The following is a 19,659-nucleotide window of genomic DNA, read 5'->3' on the forward strand; positions in this document are numbered from 1 at the left end:
CTGCAGCTCATTTAATCAGATACTCGCCTCCCACCCATGCCCCTTCTCATCTGCTCAGCTTCTCTGTCCAGGCTTAGTTTGCAGGTTGGGCTGAGGACAGCCAGAGGTTTGAGGTTTTCATCCAAGAGATGTAGCACTCCAGAGACAAGTTAAGGGACTGCATCATGCGATCCAGTGTTTTAAGCCAAGTTCACCAGAGAGCCTCCGCGCTGGCATCCTCCTGCCGCATCCACTTATCCCCCAGAAGCTGGAGGGGTCTCAGAAGTAGGAGTACATGCAGGGGACAATGGCATCCCTGAGAAGGAGTAAGGAGGCCAGGTATGGAAGTATCCAGAACTGAAGCCAGCTAACATGGTCTGAGCATTTTCTATGTGGTAGATCCCCTCCTGAGCCTTTTACTTGTTTTTTTTTTTTATGAAGATTTTATTTATTTATTTATTTGACAGAGAGAGACACAGCGAGAGAGGGAACACAAGCAGGGGGAGTGGGAGAGGGAGAAGCAGGCCTCCCGTGGAGCAGGGAGCCCGATGCGGGGCTCGATCCCAGGACCCTGGGATCACTACCAGAGCCGAAGGCAGATGCTTAACGACTGAGCCACCCAAGTGCCCCTGAGCCTTTTACTTGTATCATCTTCTTACTCCCCACAACCACCACGGGGGGGAAGTAGGACTCCCCCAGTCACTAGATGTGGAAACTGAGACACAGAATTTAATTAATTTGCCTAAGGTCTAATAGCCAGGGAGTAGCAGACCCAGAATTCATTCCCCATACTCGGCTGCAGATCCTGATCTTGGCCACCATGTCCTATTTGGGCTCAAGGTAGAAAGCCTGCCCTTGAGTAGAAAGTCACTCAAAGGGGGATGTTTGTTACGCTGTTTGTCTCTTTGTCTATAAACCACTACCCACAGAAGAGCCAAAGGAAGACAGCTGGAGGCATTTAAGCTCTCTCCAGGAAACCACTTCCAGCTGGGGGGAACGGTGCGGGGGCAGGCAGCCATCCAGGGCCAGGGGAGATGGAGTATTGCCCGGAGACAGCGGGCTAGATGAAATGACCTCTCGGGCCCCTAAGGGTCTTCCTGCACTGGCCCCCAAGGCTTCACGTGTACATAGTGCTGCCTCAGACCTCCATCCAGAGAGAAACCGGACTAATTACATGCCCCCCAACCTTCTTTTCTACCACTCCAACCCCACCCCACTCCCTGACCCCTGGCTCCCCTCGTCCCCACCCTACACGGTCTCCCCAAAGCTGCTCCTGCCCTCTGGGCTTTGAGGGCCAGCGCTGTGAGATCAATCCCGATGACTGCGAGGACAATGACTGTGAGAACAATGCCACCTGTGTGGATGGGATCAACAACTACGTGTGCATCTGCCCTCCTAACTACACGGGTAAGGTCCCCTGGCACCTGTGCACGGTGGCGGGCCAGGTACGCGCTAAAGATTACTCTTTTCTTAGCTTCTTTCAGGGCCCCCGCCCTCTCCCCCTGTAGACAGAGACGTGAATCCCCAAAACCCGGTGCTGTGCCAGGAGGGGCTTCCCAGAGGCCCTCTCTGCTTGTCAGCCCCTCCTATTCCCCCCTGCACATCACCAGCTCCTCCCTGCTTTGAAACAGGTTCCCAGGGCACTCGCAGCTGTCTGCTCCACTAGCTGATGGCCATCCCCTCCTTTGGGAACCCCGGAGACCCAGTGGTGGTTGAGGCCAGCGAGAGGTGTTTGCATTACATTTCCGCTTTGTTCAGGTCTAGTCTGCTTTCTCTGGAAACTTGCACTTTCTCGACACTCTGCTAGTTGCTGAGGATACAAAAATGACCAAGACAAAGTTCCCTCTCCTAAGAAGCTCATCGTCAAGTAGAGAGGGACAGTATTCAGTAGAAAGAGAATATAACACCTGTAAGCCCCAGGGGGTCATGGGATCACAGAGGAAGAACCTAACCCAGCCAGAGAATCAAGGAAGGCTCCCCACAGGTTGTTCCTCAGGATAATCATCCTACCTACCCACCCCCAAAATGCAGCACCGTTATTTCCTATATTAACAGCCCCTGATGAGAATAGTTAAGTAGACTAGATGATGAAGCAAAATGCCACCCAGTGGTATGGGCACAGGGCCAACCCGAAGTGGCATACCCCAGAAGGGGTTCCGTAAATTCCATGAGTTCTTTGAGGAAAAGCCTCCAGGAACACAAAGTTGGAGCAGCGCTGTATGTAATAATAGCTCCCTTCCATGTGATACAAAGCAGCCTGTTAGAGGTTCTGACAGTTCTTGCTTGAAAGAATGCTATTTACCTTTGTTTAACCCAGAAAGTCCCAAATTTATTTGAAGTCAGAACTTCCCTCCTACCCTACCCCAGAACTCCTTCCCGATGCAGACATTGTGTGTTGCAAGAAACACATTCTAGGAGATAGCAACCTAAGGCAAGGATGAAAACAAGGACCAGGCACCCCAGGGACTGCTATGCTCTACCCTATTGGCACCTGACTTGACATCAGGAATGAGGTAGGAGATGGGAATACACAGACGATGATTAGAGGCAGTCCTGAGGCCTGTAGAGAAGGAAGCCAAATAGCCCCCATTGCCCCTCAGGACCCTGTGCCTTATGCAGACCTCTGGCCCGTTAGCCAGGTATTCCCCAAGCACACTCTTGGGACTGTGGTAGAGTATGCCAAGGCCCAATGAGAAAACCACCTGCTAGTCCTCAGCCTCCCGGAGTCCCAGGGAAGGCTTTATGCTAGAGCAAAACACAGGGATGGTCTGATGGTCTACTCCTCTACATTTTCCACCTTCCCAGAGAGGAGTTGTAGCCAAGAGTTAAGTTAGCAAGAGGCAGGACTTATTATGCATCTACTGTATACAGACCACTGAATTAGCTACTAGGGATACCAAAAAGTCTATCAGAAAGTCTAAAAGTATGCTCTCAAGGGGCATCTGGTCTACCTAGATGAGAGGAGTCATCATATAGGGTTAAATCGTTGGTCCAGAAAAATCTGCTCAGTACCAGAAGAGGGACAGTAAAAATCCCAGCAGTTAAAAAAAGAAGGCAAAAGGACTCAAAATAGGCTTTGGGACAAAGTAAGGGCGTGAACTGAATTTATGGTAGGCAAATGGGCAGTGGAACGGGGGCTGAGGAGACACTGAGGTGGCTTCCTGCCCCAGTTGAATAGCATGGCCTGTGTCTGCAGTTAACTGAAGTGCATCTCTGCCTGCGGTTGGGATGTCATGGTTTTCTCTGTCCCAGAAAATGCTAGTCCCACACAGAAGCTTGTCTGCCTCTCTGGGTCTCTCCAGGAAGTGAGGAAGAGGAAACGGCTTATAAAGAACACAGTGCCCTCTGTGGTCTTGAGTGGCCGGCAAAATGAGGATAGGGTAGGGGTCAGCTTGCCCCTTCACAGCACAGAACAGACTCTGGGGCTGTGTATGTCATCCGTTTCCTCCCCAGCCACCCTCAGGACCTTCCTCTGCCCTGTCCCAGCAGCCTTCTCTGTCTGTGTTCCCACCCCCACCTCTGAGAGAAATTCCATGGGTGAAGTTTTCCTCTCTTAGATCACTCTCCACCTGGCTTGACCACGTGGAATTTAAGGGAACCCAAAGCTCAGGGGTGCTTCTGCCACTGCCCTCCCCCCTGATGTCCTGTCTCACTCAGCTCCACATTCCCAGAATACATCTCAGACGGTGTGAGCCTTGGGAGCTTATTATGCAAGTGCCATCCCTGGGTATTTATGACCCATTAGGCATTCCTTGGCACGATGAATTTCAAAGGGAGTGTATCCAGAGACTTAAACTCCAAAATTCCTTTCATAGTTTCTTCTCTGAGAAAATCCAGGGGGCTTACTTATCTACAGCAGGTGGACTATGCTAAGCCATGTCTACTCTTCCAGGAAGTCTCTGGGTTTCCACGGAGTTTACCTCTGTGGTCACACTTCCTTCTCTGTGTTACAATCACCTACTGATTTGTAGATCTGCCCCCCTAGGCCATGGGGAGGACAAGACCGGGTCACTGTTGTGTCCCTAGTACCTGTCATGGTGTCTACCACACAAGGATGTGGAATGAAAAAAAAAAAAAAAAACAAGCATAGCCCAAGGTCAGGGGCTAGCGTCCTATGGTTTCAGCTGCAGCAGCCCCTGACCAATCAAGTGAAACAACCAAAGGATGGTGCTAGGACAGTGCATCGGGGAAATGCTAGAGTCTTCCCAGTGTCGCTGCTAGGGAGACCGAGGCAGAGGTACAGGAGAAAGGACACGTCGAGAGAGCGAGTGCAGGATGCCTGAGGTCCATAACCTCCTGGATGGCAGGGCGCGATGGATCTGACCTTCTAGCCAGGGTCTCCCGGGCGCCTGACCTTTCTACCCACCCCCACAGGTGAGCTGTGCGACGAGGTGATTGACCACTGCCTGCCTGGGATGAACCTCTGTCAGCATGAGGCCAAGTGCATCTCCCTGGACAAAGGATTCAGGTGAGGCTCAGCTTTGTGTCCCCAGCAGCATAGGGTCCTGAGGTCTCTGCCTCCAGTGGGGCCCTCTCCATTCTCTCCCTCTCCCGATCTCTCTCTGCCTGTTGCTTGCTCATTACCATGTGCTTCTCTGTCTCTGACTGGCCATGGTCTAATTCTTTCAGTCTCACTTTGTTTCCCTATGCACGTGCCTCTGTCTCTGTCTCCTTGTGGTGGTTCTCTTTCTTTGTAAGTCTGCCTCTTTCTCTCTGTGTGTCTATAGACAGACAGATGGATGGAGATAAAGACACCCCTTTTCCCCTTTCACCTCTCCTTCCCCTCCTACTCCCCCTCCTTCCTTGTCTCCCCACCCCACCCCCTCCAACCCCAGCATAGCTTTCCTTTCCAGAGCTAGTATAGTAGAACAATCCCACTGAAGAAACTGAGTCTGAAGGGTATTTGGTCACCTTCCTTGTGTGCATCCTTCACAGCTGTTCTGCCCTCTGTGGCTCCAGCGAGTTTGCCAGCTTATGCACCTGTGTATGTTGGGGGGCCAGGGAGGGGAGAGGGAGTACTGACTGGGTTCAGCAGCCACGGCCACTGGTGGAGCTGTCTCCTTGGTGAGCAGCAGAGCCCACAGGAGCTCAGGGAGCACAGGAGCAATTCTAAGGGTGGAAGGAGAGTCTGCCTCAGGAGAAAGCACCAGTTCCAGAGCCTGAGAATCAAATGACACCCCTGGGAAATCACTCCTGGGCTCTGTCCCTACTTCCTCCCCCACCCCTCCTTCATGAAAACATGTACCGTTGCCTCTTCTGGAGAAAACCCTGAGATCCTTGAGTCTGGGGTTGTCTGACATCAGTAGGGACATCCCAGAACCCTAGGGCCAAGAATAGTCTCCCCTAAACACTCTCCCAAAGCTGCCTTGCACACACAGTTGTCTCCCCTTGTCCCCAACAGGCTCTGTCCAACACTGAAGGGGGGCATGGGAGCCTCTAGCACCAGAGAATCTGGGGGAGCATGCAAAGACCAGAGCAGCTGCGGGCACCCAGATGAGCCTTCAGCAAAGGTATCTGAGGTGACTCTACAGAGTCACCCCTAAAGATGGGGGATATGGGTCTGGAGCTCCATATGCCTATGCTGACAAGTCTTTAAAAAGAATCCTGACCAGGCTTTCATCCAGTAGCATCTCCAGCCTCTGGAGCACAAAGCTCATGCTCTGGGTCTAGATGGCTCTAGATCTGTCATCAATCTGAGTCTGTCCCGCTATAATAAGGCAGAGAGTTCCCAGACTCGGGGGAGGGTTTTTGAGACTATGATGCTATGCTGCAAAGCTTAGCACTTCATGGAAACCCAGGATTTTAGAAATCCTGAGGCTGGGCGCCTGGGTGGCTCAGTTGGTTGAGCGACTGCCTTCGGCTCAGGCCATGATCCTGGAGTCCCGGGATCGAGTCCCACATCGGGCTCCCTGCTCAGCAGGGAGTCTGCTTCTCCCTCTGACCCTCTTCCCTCTCGTGCTCTCTATCTCTCATTCTCTCTCTCTCAAATAAATAAATAAAATTCTTTAAAAAAAATAGAAATCCTGAGGCTAATGACATCATAAAATTGCAGAATCTTAGGGACTTAGGAACTGTGGACTCTTTGATTCATAAATCTCCAAGACCTAAGAACTAGAGAAATCTTAATGATCCTAGAATCTAAGAATTACGGGTTCTAGTTGTTGTCCCTCAGTGAGCTGAAACTTCAGTCCTCAGATTCTCGCTGTGGTAAGTGCTGTGGGTATTGCAAGAGGTTTCTGATTCCCTCCCTCTTGAGGCCCTTGCCATGGACCTGAGGGAGGAAAATTTGACACAAAACAAATGCGTAGAAAGAAGGCATTTCTGGGGCCCTCGATTCTGGCTCTGAGTGTTGCTGGGGAGCTGAGGGGAGAGAAGAACCTGCTAAAGCAAAGGGAAGTCCCCACACACTTTAGGAGGTGAGCTGAGATGGGTAGGATTTGAATGAGCTGGGGGGGGGGGGCGGCCACCCGCAGGAGAAGGGTCTAGAATAAGTAAAGGTGAGAGAGTGACATGAGCATGTCTTATCCGGTGTTTTCCTTTCCTGTTTTGACATCTCAAGCCTAGAGCTTGAGAGCATCACCTACAGCATCACCAGGGAAAATGCTAGAGGCCTGTTAGGGCCTCTGGTTTTGCTGACAGCAAAGGAAGCTTCAGTCCTTCCATGCCCGTACCCTCATTCAAATCTACCTCTGCTCCCCTCTGAGAGGTGCCACATGGGCTCTTAGGTAGTTGAGCTGCTGGAGTGTAAGTAGGGGTGAGGGATGCCTCCCAACCCCCCAGCCCCACTTTTCCTACTCCTGGATTTGATTTGGCTTCAACTCAGGGCTGCTCTTTAACTGAAGGAAGAGGCCAAGGGGAGGCAGAGATGCATAAAACAGACTTGAACCCAAAGCAGAGCAGGCTGGACCGACAAGCAGAGTGCTCTGGGGGTGCCTATGAGGGGCAACGGCATCTGAGCTGTGAAGGATAGTAGAAGATCCATAGCTGGAAAGCAGGTCAGTGGCATTCCTCGAGCTCAGAGGATGCTGGCTTGACAGAGCACAGTGGGCATGAGAACTGGTCCGAATTGGTCCATCCAGGGTATAGGTCTGGAGTTGGGGTGCTCGGGACTTGGGACCAGAGACATAAGTAGGGCCAGAGATCATGATCCTCTGGTACTTGTCCCTAGAAACCTCACTCTACTGTAGCCAAGGCCCCTTGAGTTCTAGGGGAATATAGAATACAGAATAGAAGAATATGGAATATAGAAGGAAACCAGTCTAGCTTTCAAAATCTTGAGATGATATAGTTATGCACAGTGTATCCTAGCATCTTGAAGAGGTCTACGGGCCAGCTCAATAATGTGAATTTTATTAAAATGCATTTAAATCAAAAACTCCTTCTGCCAGGGCAACATCTCCTAATCGTAACCCCCCTCCCCTCCCCTCCCCTCCCTTCCTTCCTCTCCCCTCCCCTCCCCTCCCCTCCCCTCACCCATATCCCAAGGCAGGCTGCAAGAGACGTGCAGCCAATGCAAACTTTGCCCAAGTTTGAAGATGCTTATCCTTGAAGATTTCCTTGTATGATGTTCTAACGAGGATTCAACAGAACAGATAAAACTATATAACTATCTGTGATTTAAAACACTGAAATCATAATGTACCAAAACCCAGAAAATAATGAAGCAGACTGCCCATGAACACTGGGAGTCATAATGACAGAAACACAGATCACGATGATTACCGCGCGCCGAGGACTTACTGTCCGTCAGGCACAGTGGCCTATCTCCCGTCACACTCCACAGTCTTAGGCTGTAAAAACAACTATCCGCTTGCTAGGCGGGGGCTGAGGTGCCGTGAGGTGAAGCAAGCCACCCGTGCACTCACACGCAGAAACAGCTGGGGCTGCAAGTCAATCCAGGCTTGACTGATTTATTAGCTAAATCCGGAGACTCCTGATGTCCTGGGACCAAGGATGTCACTTGGTTATGCCCCCTTGTTCAGAATCAAAGTCCTATACACCACAAAACCATCTAAGCCTTACACTTTAGAAGAAAGGCAAGGGGAAAACATTTGAGAACATTAGGAAATGCAGGTGATACCCCCAGATGCTTCTCTTCAGCAGACGAAGAAATTGTGGCTAGATCCTTGCTAAGGGAAGCGAGGTGCAGGACCCAGCGGCAGCCGCATCCCAGGGGAGCTTGTGGGGAGTGCGGATTCCCAGGCGCCACCCAGACTCCCTGCTCAGAAGCGGCACTTTAACAGGATCCCCAGGGGGCTTTGTTGGAGAAGCACAGGTCTGTGGAGAGGGCTGTAGCGTTGTCAGGAAGAAGGACGGGAGCACATTCACCTCCAGATCTGCATGCTGTCTGCAAGGGAGCATGGCATCCCCTCATGGAGACCTCTTCCGCCATCTTGACTCCATGCCTAACAGGCTGGATCTTACCCTGCAAGGACTGAGTGGCGACTGTTGCCTCAGAGAGGCTCATGCGGCTTGAGTTGCTCTGCAGGTACTTCTTAGAATTCAGGAGACACAAAGACAAATGCCTCCAGGAGCCAGCCTTAACACTAACAGGGTATACTGAGCATATGCCCCCACAAGAGGCTTGCCCAATCGGTCTCTTTAAAAACTGGGGTGGAGTGTGTGGGCTATGACATGAAAGTTTGCACTTTCTGGGGCAGCAGTAGATCACACACTTCAAATTTACCCTTCAAATAAGTAAAGGTGAACAGGTCAGATCTTAGCCGATTTCAGTTTCTGAATGCAGGCTCAGTGGATCCTCAGATTCTAGAACTTGTCCTCCTCTGGCGGCCCCCCATGCCCCAAGCGTCTTAGCTAGCCATGAATCCACAGCACACACCATGCTCTGCCCACAACCCCAACAATGCCAGGGTCCACTTGTGATTCTACTCTGTCTACTCCTACAGGGGGAGGAGCAAGGAGAGGGCGCAGGGAGGACCATCCCTTTGTCCTGATGCTTCTCGGGCCAGGCTCCTCCATCCCATTGTATTCAGAGGTCTGGCTTCCCTCTCCGCCATGGCCACCTGTCCCACCTTCCTCCTCTGACCTGGGTAGGCTGTGGTTATTGTCTATATCCTGCCCAGTAGAATTCAGCTGCCGGGCCCAAAGGGGTACACGGGCTCCAGGCCTGTGGCCAGCAGAAGTGCCAGGAAGTGTGGGTGTTCGTGTGTGCCTGTGTGTGCCTCCGCCCCTGTGAGTAATGCAGTGCTTTCATGTCTCTTTCTTGCTGGGCTGTGGGTGCACCTGGGTGCACCTGAGCCAGCAGGTGGTGGGGGGTTGCAGTGCCCACCCTTCTCACTGAGGGCTGCTGCTGGCTCCCAATACAGGAGCCCCCACATGATGCAAGCAGACATCAACCTGCGGGGGGACCCAGAGCCCACGGATGGCTGGTGAAGCCGACCGTGGGCCAGGCTCCAGGGAGCCCTCGAGAAGTGAGAGGGACTTAGGACTGTGGGTGCACAGAGAAGACAGGCCCCCTGGAAGCCAGCCTGGCCCACAGAACAGCCTTGCTCCGCTGCGTTCCAGGTGCGAATGTCTCCCCGGCTATGGCGGGAAGCTCTGTGAGGTGGACAACGACGATTGCGTGGCCCACAGCTGCCGCCACGGGGCCCAGTGCGTGGATGCGGTCAACGGCTACACGTGCGTCTGCCCCCAGGGCTTCAGGTATGGTGGAGGGGCCCCTCAGGATGGGGCCTGCAGGCTGGGGGACCAGCGGGCTAAAGCAGGCAGGGGAGACACCCACTCCTAGGCAGCGCCAGCCCCTGGCCTCCGCGGCTTCCTTGGAAGGTCAGCCCTTCCGTGTCCGAGAGCAGATGTTGTGAAGCCCATGTGATAGACGGAGAGAAGAGCCATGCAGGGCAACTGGGCGGGAGTTGGACTTAGGATCCAGCTCACATGATGTCAAGCTTGGGCATGATTCCTTCCAACGGAAGATGCTACCGTCTTGGAGCTCAGCTTACAAGGTGAGGGTAGCCACATGGCCACCCTGGCAGGGATCTTCTTTTTAGGCTGGGGAACAAAAACATTATTGTGCCCGAATGGTAGAAAAATGGAGGTAAACGGGAGAGCTTGGGGTTAATCACTGGAATCAGTGAAGCCGGAAGAGAAAGAGGAAATGGGAGGCACTGGCCAAGTGGTCAGGAGAGGTCTGTGGGTTATGTGGAAGGAGAGGCTGGGTTCCAGCCCTAGCGCCCACACTGACTGGAAGGGAAAGGTGCAGGGGGCGCTGGAGGGGAGGCGGGGACCAGACTGAATGTGGGGGGTGGGGGTCGGATTGGGGACAGTTCCGTGTACATTAGTACTCACTGCATGGCATAAACCCAACTATGCAAATGACCCTTGGTCACAGACTCTTGAGAAGGAATCATGAAGAAGCCCAGTTTTTCCAAAGCCTGAGACCGTCTACATGAGGCTTATGAAAATATACATTCCTGAGTCCCACCCCAGAGCTACTCAATTAGAATGGGGTTGGGGGGAGAGGGGCTAGGAATCTGCACTTTCTTTTAATGTTTTTAAATTGTGGTAAGATATATATAATGTAAAATTTACCATCTAACCATGTTAAGTGTACGTCTCTATAGCATTAAGTACAGCCAACACCACCATCCATCTCCAGAACTTTTTTAATCTTGCAAAACTGAAACTCTGTACCCATTAAACACTAACTTCCCATTCCCCCTCCCTACGGTCCCTGGTAACCACCGTTCTACTTTCTGACCCCATAAACTTGACCACTCTTAAGTACCTCATATAAGTGGAACCATACAGTATTTGCATTTTTGTGACTGCTTTAGTTCACTTAGCATAAGGTCCTCAAGGTTCATCCACCTTGTAACAGGTGTCAGAATGTCATTTTTTAAGGCTGAATAATATTCCATTGTATGTCTATGCCACATTTTGTTTGTCCATTCATCTGTGGATGGATGAAAATCTGTGCTTTCAACAAATTTATCCCACATGATTCTGATGGCACTGAAATGTGGGGACCAGCACTCATCCAACCCCATTATTGTAAAAATGGGGAAGTGGGGGCTTAGAGAAGGAAAAGGCCTTGCCCCCAGTGGTGGGAGGGCTGGAACAAATCCCAGTGCCCATCTTTCTTCCCTCTCTCTGCTAGTGGCTCTTCGGCCCAAGTAACTATGACTGTCTCCTCTCACTGTCCTCCTTCCTCTCACCCCTCCCCCATCTTCTCTCCCCTCCTCCCAGCGGGCTCCTCTGTGAGCAGCCCCCACCCATGGTCCTGCTTCAGACCAGTCCCTGTGACCAGTATGAGTGTCAGAATGGGGCCCAGTGCATCGTGGTGCAGCAGGAGCCGACCTGTCGCTGCCCCCCTGGCTTCGCCGGCCCAAGGTGCGAGAAGCTCATCACCGTCAACTTTGTGGGCAAAGACTCCTACGTGGAACTAGCCTCTGCCAAGGTCCGGCCCCAGGCCAACATCTCCCTGCAGGTGCGCCTCACTCCAACATGCCCCCAAGCTCCGACTGTTCTGAGAACAGCCGCTGTTCTGCCAACTCCTGACTGGCTCTCACTGCAGATGGCAGCCCCCACTCCTGTTCATTTACCTAGAAAATACTCAGATGTTTTATGTCAGAAACTGTGCTGGCCCTGGGGATTCGATGGTGGACAAAACAGACAGCGCCCCTTGTCTAGGGCAAGATGACAAGCAGAGGGCCAGTGCCAACCCTGGGTGTTGTGGGAGCACATGGGTGGGACAGAGCTCCTCACCTGCTGGGAAGAAGAAGGAAGGCTCCCCGGAGGCAGTGATAACTAAACTGAGATCTGAAGGATGAGTAGGAGTTTGCCTGGAGAAGTATAGAAGGGTGAGGGGATGTCGTCTAGCCTGAGAGATCAGCATGTACAAAGGCCCAGAGGCACAAACAGGCAGGGCATTTTTCAGGGAATGAAAAACCATTCAGTATGAACCAAATTCTTTTCTAACTAACTTCTTTCAGGTTCCTTACCTGTGGACCTGAGCACATTTATTCCAAAATGCATCTCTGGGTAATCCAAATGCCTTCCTCTCTGTGTCCCACCAACCCAGGCACCCGAATGTTGGGTCCCAGCTAACCAGAGCAGCATATGTGCCGCACACATCCAGAGGTCCCATCAGACCGTCTGCCCCATTTCCAGGCCTTCAGGCTACGCCTGTGCTGGGTGGTGGGCGCTGACAGCCTAGTCAGAGGATCCCATCCCTGAAGTACGGTGCCCTCTGGGTGGCAACTTCTGAAACCAGGGGCTCTCGGCCTTGGCACCACATGAGAATCACCTGGAGAACTCCTAAAATTATCTTTGCCGGGGCCCCACCCCCCAGAGGTTCATCTGGAGTTGGTTTGGGGTAAAGCCTAGACACAGGTGTTTTTAAAAATTCCCCAGATGACTCTTAACATAGTGCCTAGTTCATAGTAAACACTGAATGCAATGGTCATTGTTAGCATTTTGTTCATAATTATTATCATATACAGAGAGACTGAGGCCCTGGGAGGGGCAAGGATTTGGGTGGGGTCACATTGTATGCTGGTGGGAGAGGCGATTAGAACTCAAGGCTCCTGGCCCCACCCACCCCCCCACACAATAAAATAATATACATGTTATATGTAATAATCTAATATTTATATACATAAACAAAGTAGCACATAGTGGGTCCTCAGTAAATATTTACTGAATTGAACTGCTCGATCAGCATTTGCTGGAGCATAAGTATATGCCCTCCTGGAAATTCCCAGACTAGACAGAGGAGGAAACAGGGACATGGGTTCAGATCTGGGGTTCATCCAGAAGATGCCACCTGCAAGAGGTCTCTGTGGGGAGGTGGGGTTGGGGAGGCTGGGCCTCAGGGGAGCCCTAACCCACCTGCCTCTCTCCAGGTGGCCACGGACAAGGACAATGGCATCCTTCTCTACAAGGGGGACAACGACCCCCTGGCGCTGGAGCTGTACCAGGGCCACGTGAGGCTCGTCTATGACAGTCTGAGCTCCCCACCGACCACGGTGTACAGGTACGAGCCCAGCCCCTCCTGCCTGCCTGCCCTCCGCGCCCAGATGGGATGCCCGGGGCCGCTCCGAAGCCTCTTCTCCCTGCCCCCTCCACACTCACACACTGTCCGTCGCTCAGAGCTGCGGTTGGGGGTGGGGGAGCCGGGGGCCGTGCTGGAGGAAGAGGCAGGAGCTCGTTACCGTAAGATAAATGGCCAGCTGGCTACTGTGCAGGAGCGCGGGCGCCAGTGGGGGTGAGGCCGCTTAATGAGGTGCCCTTTTCAAAATGTCATCCTAATCTTTTATTAGTTTAAGAGAGAAAACAGGGGGAGATTAGCATGCAACTCAAGGGGAAAAAATCCCAGAGCCCGAGGGAGCAGGGCTATTCCTTAAGTGACTTTCAAACTGTCCTGAAGGATGGTTTTCCCCTAAACTTCAGTCTTTCCAACAGTCACCCTGATTTTTATGTAAAACTGTAAAAATATGGTATGTCAGCCGTACTGTTACATAGCGGGCTACCTTACATCAGCTTTTAAATCTGTGCAATCTTTACATGTAGCTTCATCTTAAGTAATATCATCGGTGAAATCACAGATATGCTAGATTTTTTCTTCTACCCCTCAGTAAAATAAATACTAAACTAATAAAGTATGTTAGTTATATTTTTGTAATAATTATAAAAATCACCATTAAAATGAGAAATATTTGTGTTACACCTCAAATCACATAAACCTGCCTGTGGCAGGAAAGCCATTTCTTGGGCGGGGGGAAGCACATCCACGAGAGAGACCCACATCCAGAGGCCCGCCGTCCCCTCCGGAAGCAGAAGCACATTTGACCGGGATTGGTGAAGGGTAGCAGTTTTCAGACTTTTTTTCCCAGGAACTAAGTCATTTAGTCAATCACAACTTTATACTGAAATCAAAATACTAAATACACAGAAGCAAAACTGTCCCACAGGGCTGAGAGGGAGCAAAGTTTCTTCCCTCACACTTACTCTCATGAAGGCCCCCAAAACAACTCCAACAAGCCCAGCTGAAAACCATCGGTTTAAACCAGTGGTTCTTAAAGTGGGGTCCCAGAGCAACAGCCCCAGTCAGGAACTTGTCACACATGCACTTCTTCAGACCTCACCCCAGGCCTACCGACAGAAGCTCTGGGGTAGGGCCCAGCCATCTGTTTTAAGGAGCCTCCAGGTGATTCGATGCCCAAGTCTGAGAAGTGCCAGCTTACACAGAATGCCCAAGCCTGAGAAAGCCATTTGTGATGGGTTTTGAAGAGAGGGTGGAGTTTACATGAGCAGGGAGAACAGGTGGGCACGCGGGCTGGGAGAACAGCAATGACAAACCTAAGGGACAATACAAAAGGGTGGACCAGAACAGAGGTGCACAGCAGATGGTGGGTGGAGGGAACACCAGCCAGGTTAGGACAGTTGGGTACCATGGACACCAGGAGAAGGAGCTCACCTCAGGGGCCTCAGAGTTCCCTGGAGTCCCAACATCTGTGTTTCTGGAGCACTGGTCATGGTCATGGGCCTGTGGTGTCAGACACACCTGAAATCCCGTATTTAAAATGGATTTGTTTCCAAACAGTCTTCTCGGTGGCAGGACTGGTGGTGTCCCAGTAGTGCGCTCTTTCATGCACTCTGGAAACGTTATTTTCCTCCCCTGTGCACTGTGCATAATCGCAGGATGCATTTCAGGGGGGTGTTGTTGAGGGCTGGGGGGTAAGAAAATGCTTGGCAAACTGAGCTTTGACGTGGGCATGTCGAAGACAGAAGGTGACAGCCAGGCTTCGAGAGAGGCTGGGCTCTGTCCAGAGCTGGGAGCCCGCACTGATGTTAGCTACTGGGGAGTGGTTCGGTAAAGGGGTGATGTCAGTGAGAATGCTGGAACCCTTTGCTGACACCTGCCTTGGGATGTGAGGAATGAAATGGGAACCTAGGGAATTGCTCTCTCCTCCAGCCCTTGTCAGGGAGCCAGGGGGCTGAGGGTTAGCGCGGAGCCCTGGGGAGACCCCAGGCTTTCTCTTACCCATGGGACGAACCCAGTAAAGGATGCCCATGCCTAGGGCCGCATGCCAAGCCCAGTGACAGACCCTTAGTGTCCTGCAGCCCACAGTCCTAAAGGGCCCAAGGCTCCAGAAATCCTGCATTTAAAATGGGCTTGTTTCTAGACTTCTCAGTGGCAGCACCCGCTGTGCCCCAGCAGTGTGCTCTTCCACTCACTCAGTAAACATCTCCCAGGTGCCTTGTGCGGGCCGGGTCCTGGGCGACGGATGGGGGACACAGAGTTAAACAAAACACAGTCCAGGGGAGAAGGCAGGTGTATAAACAAGCAATAGTCACACGGGCAGAATAAAATAGGTCTCCCAGAAGACACTGGTACATGCTATGGGACATCGAAGAAGCAGACATTTCTGCTCTGACGATCAGGAAAGGCTCCCTGGAGGAAGAGGTAACATTTGAGCTGAGGCTGGGGCCAGGGCTGACAAGCATTTCCACAGGTAGTGAAGTGAGAAGGCCCTGGACAGGGGGAGACCCCATCAGTATGCACAGAAGCCATGCTGTGCGGGACTGGGGTTAATGGAGGGCACAGAGTCGCTGTGGTGACCTTTGGCCATCTAGGAAGGCCTCCTCAGCCTCAGGGCCAGGGTGTCAAACCAAAGCTGATTTACTCAGGGGAGGTGGCAGCTTGCAAAATTCTGCCCACTGAGGGTCCCCGGACAGCGCCCCCGAGTGAGAATGAGCAGTCAGCACCCCAGCAGGGATTTACAGGCCTGCGGCAGCTGGACTCTTAGGCCACCTTTATGGGGTGCCTGATATTTTTCATCTGCCCCTGCAGTCACAAGTGGGGGTGCTGGTGCTTCAAGGTCCTACTCCAGGCCCTAGGGCAAACACCCAGAAAAGCCTCTCTCAGCCTCTACCTGCCCCAGCATGGGAACAAGCTGCACTATTCCTGAGTTCCAAGACTTGTCAGAGGGACTTCAGGCATTATGGCGAGGCCAAGAGGCCAAGTGAGGTAACAGACTTGGGGCAAGTGGAGAGTGGTAGCCTGGAGAGCATAGGCTTTGTCCGAAGGGACTGTTGACCTCAGCTCCAGCAGATCCTGCCATGTGAGAATGCAGATCATCAAGAGAAGCTAGAAACTCGGGGTTTCTATGTGAAATAGCTCAGTGTTTAAATGTGGGCCACAAGAGAGCTCTATCTAGCCCACACTGCATGCTCCCTGAGTCTAAATTACCACAATCTCATCCACTGCCAAGGTCTTTGTCTCGCTTGCCCCTCACCACAAGCCCCAGGCAAGCGTCATCACTCCTATTTTAGGGATGAGAAACATGATGCTCAGATGAAGTCTTTGGCCCCAAAGCACAGAAGCCAGTAAAGTGGCAGAGCTGAGATTCAAACCCAGGTCAAGCTCCCACCAGAACCCACTTTCCCACCATGCTGAGGCATGAAGGCCAGGGCAAGAGAGAGTGGGACCATGCAGCCAGGGTCCAGGAGTTGGGGGCGGGGTGGGGGGCGGGTGTTGCTGCAGTGTGGTCTTGAGGTGTCAGGCTACCGCTTAACTGAAATCCAAGGGACTATTTGGTCCTGTGAGGCTCTATCGCCACCTAGTGGCCACACCTCGGCATCCAGGTGAACATGCCCAGTACCTGGAGGAATGACTGTTCATCCCACAGTGGAGTAGAGTCCTGTGGCTTCAGAGCTTGGGTTTCAGTCTTGCCTGCACCACTTCCACTTTAAGACTGTGAGCTGGACACCTTAAGTTCCTGAGCCTTAGGCCTCTTATCTCTAAAATGGAGAAAAAAATTGTACCTCCCATGTGGGGGTTGTTAGGGTTAAATGAGAGAAGGCAGGTCAAGTGCCTAGCACAGAGTAGCACAGTGCCGAACCCTGTAAAGCACTCAACACATGCCCACTGTTGATATTAAAAGCAGAAGAGAGGGGCATCTGGGTGGCCCAGTCGGTTAAGGGTCTGACTCTGATCTCAGCTCAGGTCTTGATCTCAGGGTTGTGAGTTCAAGCCCTGTGTTGGGCTCCACCTGGGCAAGGAGCCTACTTAAAAAAAAAAAAAAAAAGAAGGAAGGAAGGCAGGCAGGCAGGCAGGCTGGCTGGCTCTCAGAGCCCAGTTGTCTCCCCTGTAATCCCTACATCTCTCTCCAGGAGACTAATTATGGGGCTTGGAACCACAGTAGGATACTTTCTTTTAGAGTTAGCAGATAGTTTGGGTTTTGTTTTTGTTTTTGTTTTTTACCCCAATCTTTTTTTCTTGAGCAGTAGAGCCATTTTTCCCATTATTTACTTCAAAGTCAAGATTTTAAAAGGAAAAAAAAAGTAAGAAGAAACGGAGCCATCCTGATTTGTGAGATAATGGTGAAAAATCAGGGACTGCAGCACTACCTACCCCAAACCTCCAGGGACCTACAGTCTGAAAACCACTGGCTTTAGGCATCACTTTCAGGACCCTATTAACCCATGAGCACCTACTGGCACAGGTTATGGGAGGTTTGGATTTGGAGCCAGTCCTGACTTTGAACCTCAATTCCACCACTTCCTAGCAATGTGTCCTTGGTCAAGTTATTTAGATTCCCTCCCTGCAAAATGGGGCTCATGAGTGCCTTCCTGAGATGGTTATGAGCCAGTGGAAGCAGACAGGGACCCAAAGCCCTGGGCAGCTGGAAGGTTGAGAGTCAGTAGAAGAGCTCTTCCAGGGTCCACGAACCTGCCCCCCGGCTCGGTCCCTCCTGCCACACCCAGCTCCTGCAAGCCCAGGGTCAGGGTGGAGGAGATCATCATTCCACCTTTGAGCGCTTGCTAGGTTTCAGGGACCATGTGTTGTCCATCAGAACATGGCAAGGTCGACATCCGCACCATCGCTGTAGTGTGTTAAGTGGAAACTCAGGTTTACGGAGTGATGGGACTTGCCCATGTCCCTCAGTTGTAAGACCCATGTGAGACCAGATCTCTCCACTCCTGAGCATGAACTAGCAGAAGAGCATAGCTGGAGGAAGGGGCCTGCCTAGGACTCTCCCTTGTGGGAATCAGAGGAGACCCTCCACAGACCCAAGCGGCTGGGGCACTGGGGAGCCTAGCACTTAATGGGGGGCAGGGAGGTGTGCTCACATCCACTCTGCTCCTGCAGCTCCTACCAAACCACTGTCTCCAGGCTGGGGCCCACAGTGGAGGTATACCAGGGCCTGGGCCAGCACAGGGAGCACAGGAAGAAAAGCAGCAATGGGCTTGGAGCCCGTGGCCAGGAAGGGGTTAGTGGTGTTTGTTTGCTGTGTCTGTGTGTGTTTATAATGGAAAAGCAGCTGCCTCAGACTCCCTGAATTTTAATGTTGGAAGGGAATGCCAAGACCACCCACCCAGAGCCTCAGCCTCTCTACGACTCCCTGACAGGTGGCTGCCCAGCGTTAGGTACACGGCTCAGGGGATGGGGAGCTCATTCAGGACAGCATCAGTTTACCAAATGGTTTGGGGATACAGCTGCATGTTCTTGCATGTATGTTTAAAAACGGTGTTAGGACTCCAAGTCAGAAGCTTGTAGTCTCTGCACACCAGCCCTCATTCCCCCACCCACCATCGACTTGTCTGTGGGAACACAGGTCTCTGCCTTATCCTCAGCTCACTAGTCAGAAGCTACTGAAATAGAACAGCTCTACCTTCGTGTGACTTCTTGGCTCCCCATCACAAATGAGATCCTCCAGTGGACTCCTAAGCTACCACTCCACCTCCCACTGCCCTATTTCTTGACCTGACCTTACACTAATATGTTGGTCGTTTGGTTTAGAGGAAAGGCTAAGGAAATGTGAGCTTCGTGAGTATCCTATTTGCCACCGATTCCTAGCACCTAGGACAATGCGGTTCATAGCAGACATTCAGTGGGTGGGTCGGTGGGTGGATGGATGGATGGGAAATGGAGGATTGGAAAGGTAGGTGGTGGATGGAGGATGGATGAATGGGAGAGAAGAGAAAGTTCATGATGGGTTTGGGAGGGTCCTGAGCTCCTGCATGTCCCCCTCGACCACCACTTTCTCCCAGAGCAGGAGTCACTAGGTTTGCAGGCAATGGTAGGTTCTTATGGTTGTTAATACTCCAACACTACTGATAATGGCTCACATTTTCCCAGTAGTTTACAGTCTACAAAGCACTTTCAAGTACCTCCTCTGATTCAGTCATCACAGTAATTCAGTCAAGTTGTTCTCCCCCTTTTATAGACTGAGACCAGATGGGTTCTGTTTCTGAGTGGTCACGGTCCCGCCAAGGGGCGAGGACAGACTATGCTTTCTCTGCTCCACCCCAGTTTAGCCTCTCTTCCCCCAAGTATTTTCCTCACCTCTTTGCTGAAATTCACTTCAGTCACTGAGGCTGCTCCTGCCTGCCAGGTATCTGGCACGGGATCCTCTTGTTGGAGCCAGTTTACTAGGGGATTCGTCAGGGAGGTCTCAGGTGGACACGGAGCCTCCGTATTCACCACCCACATTTGAATGGATAAGGCAGAGTTCAGCCGCCTCCTCAGAGGGCCCTTTTCAGAGAGGAGTACCATACTTCCAAATGCCTATTACCTGCACTCACTGCTCCCTCCCAGCCCCAGCCGAGGATCGAATTGTGGAAATAGCAGAACTTTGGGAGTCCAGAGTTTTGCCTAGGCATTCTATCTCTGTAACATACTAGCTGGGTGACCTCAGACAAATCCTTTCACCT

At 52.0% G+C, this 19,659-nt stretch overlaps 1 protein-coding gene across 2 annotated transcripts in view; it reads left to right on the forward strand.

The window, feature by feature from the left end:
- The window catches only part of SLIT3 (slit guidance ligand 3), a 591,804-nt gene that overhangs the window by 565,896 nt on the left and 6,249 nt on the right, over positions 1-19,659 (forward strand). For both annotated transcript variants that reach the window (XM_028102736.2, XM_028102735.2), the window contains exons 28-32: positions 1,247-1,386; positions 4,354-4,447; positions 9,505-9,642; positions 11,185-11,425; positions 12,843-12,973. In XM_028102736.2, the coding sequence (XP_027958537.1) occupies positions 1,247-1,386; positions 4,354-4,447; positions 9,505-9,642; positions 11,185-11,425; positions 12,843-12,973 (744 nt within the window). The remainder of the gene's footprint in view (positions 1-1,246; positions 1,387-4,353; positions 4,448-9,504; positions 9,643-11,184; positions 11,426-12,842; positions 12,974-19,659) is intronic.

This window comes from Eumetopias jubatus, unplaced genomic scaffold (genome assembly GCF_037043125.1).
Source record: "Eumetopias jubatus isolate StellerSeaLion01/CBP00866 unplaced genomic scaffold, mEumJub1_p1.0 scaffold_5, whole genome shotgun sequence".
Taxonomy (NCBI): Eukaryota; Metazoa; Chordata; class Mammalia; order Carnivora; family Otariidae; genus Eumetopias; species Eumetopias jubatus.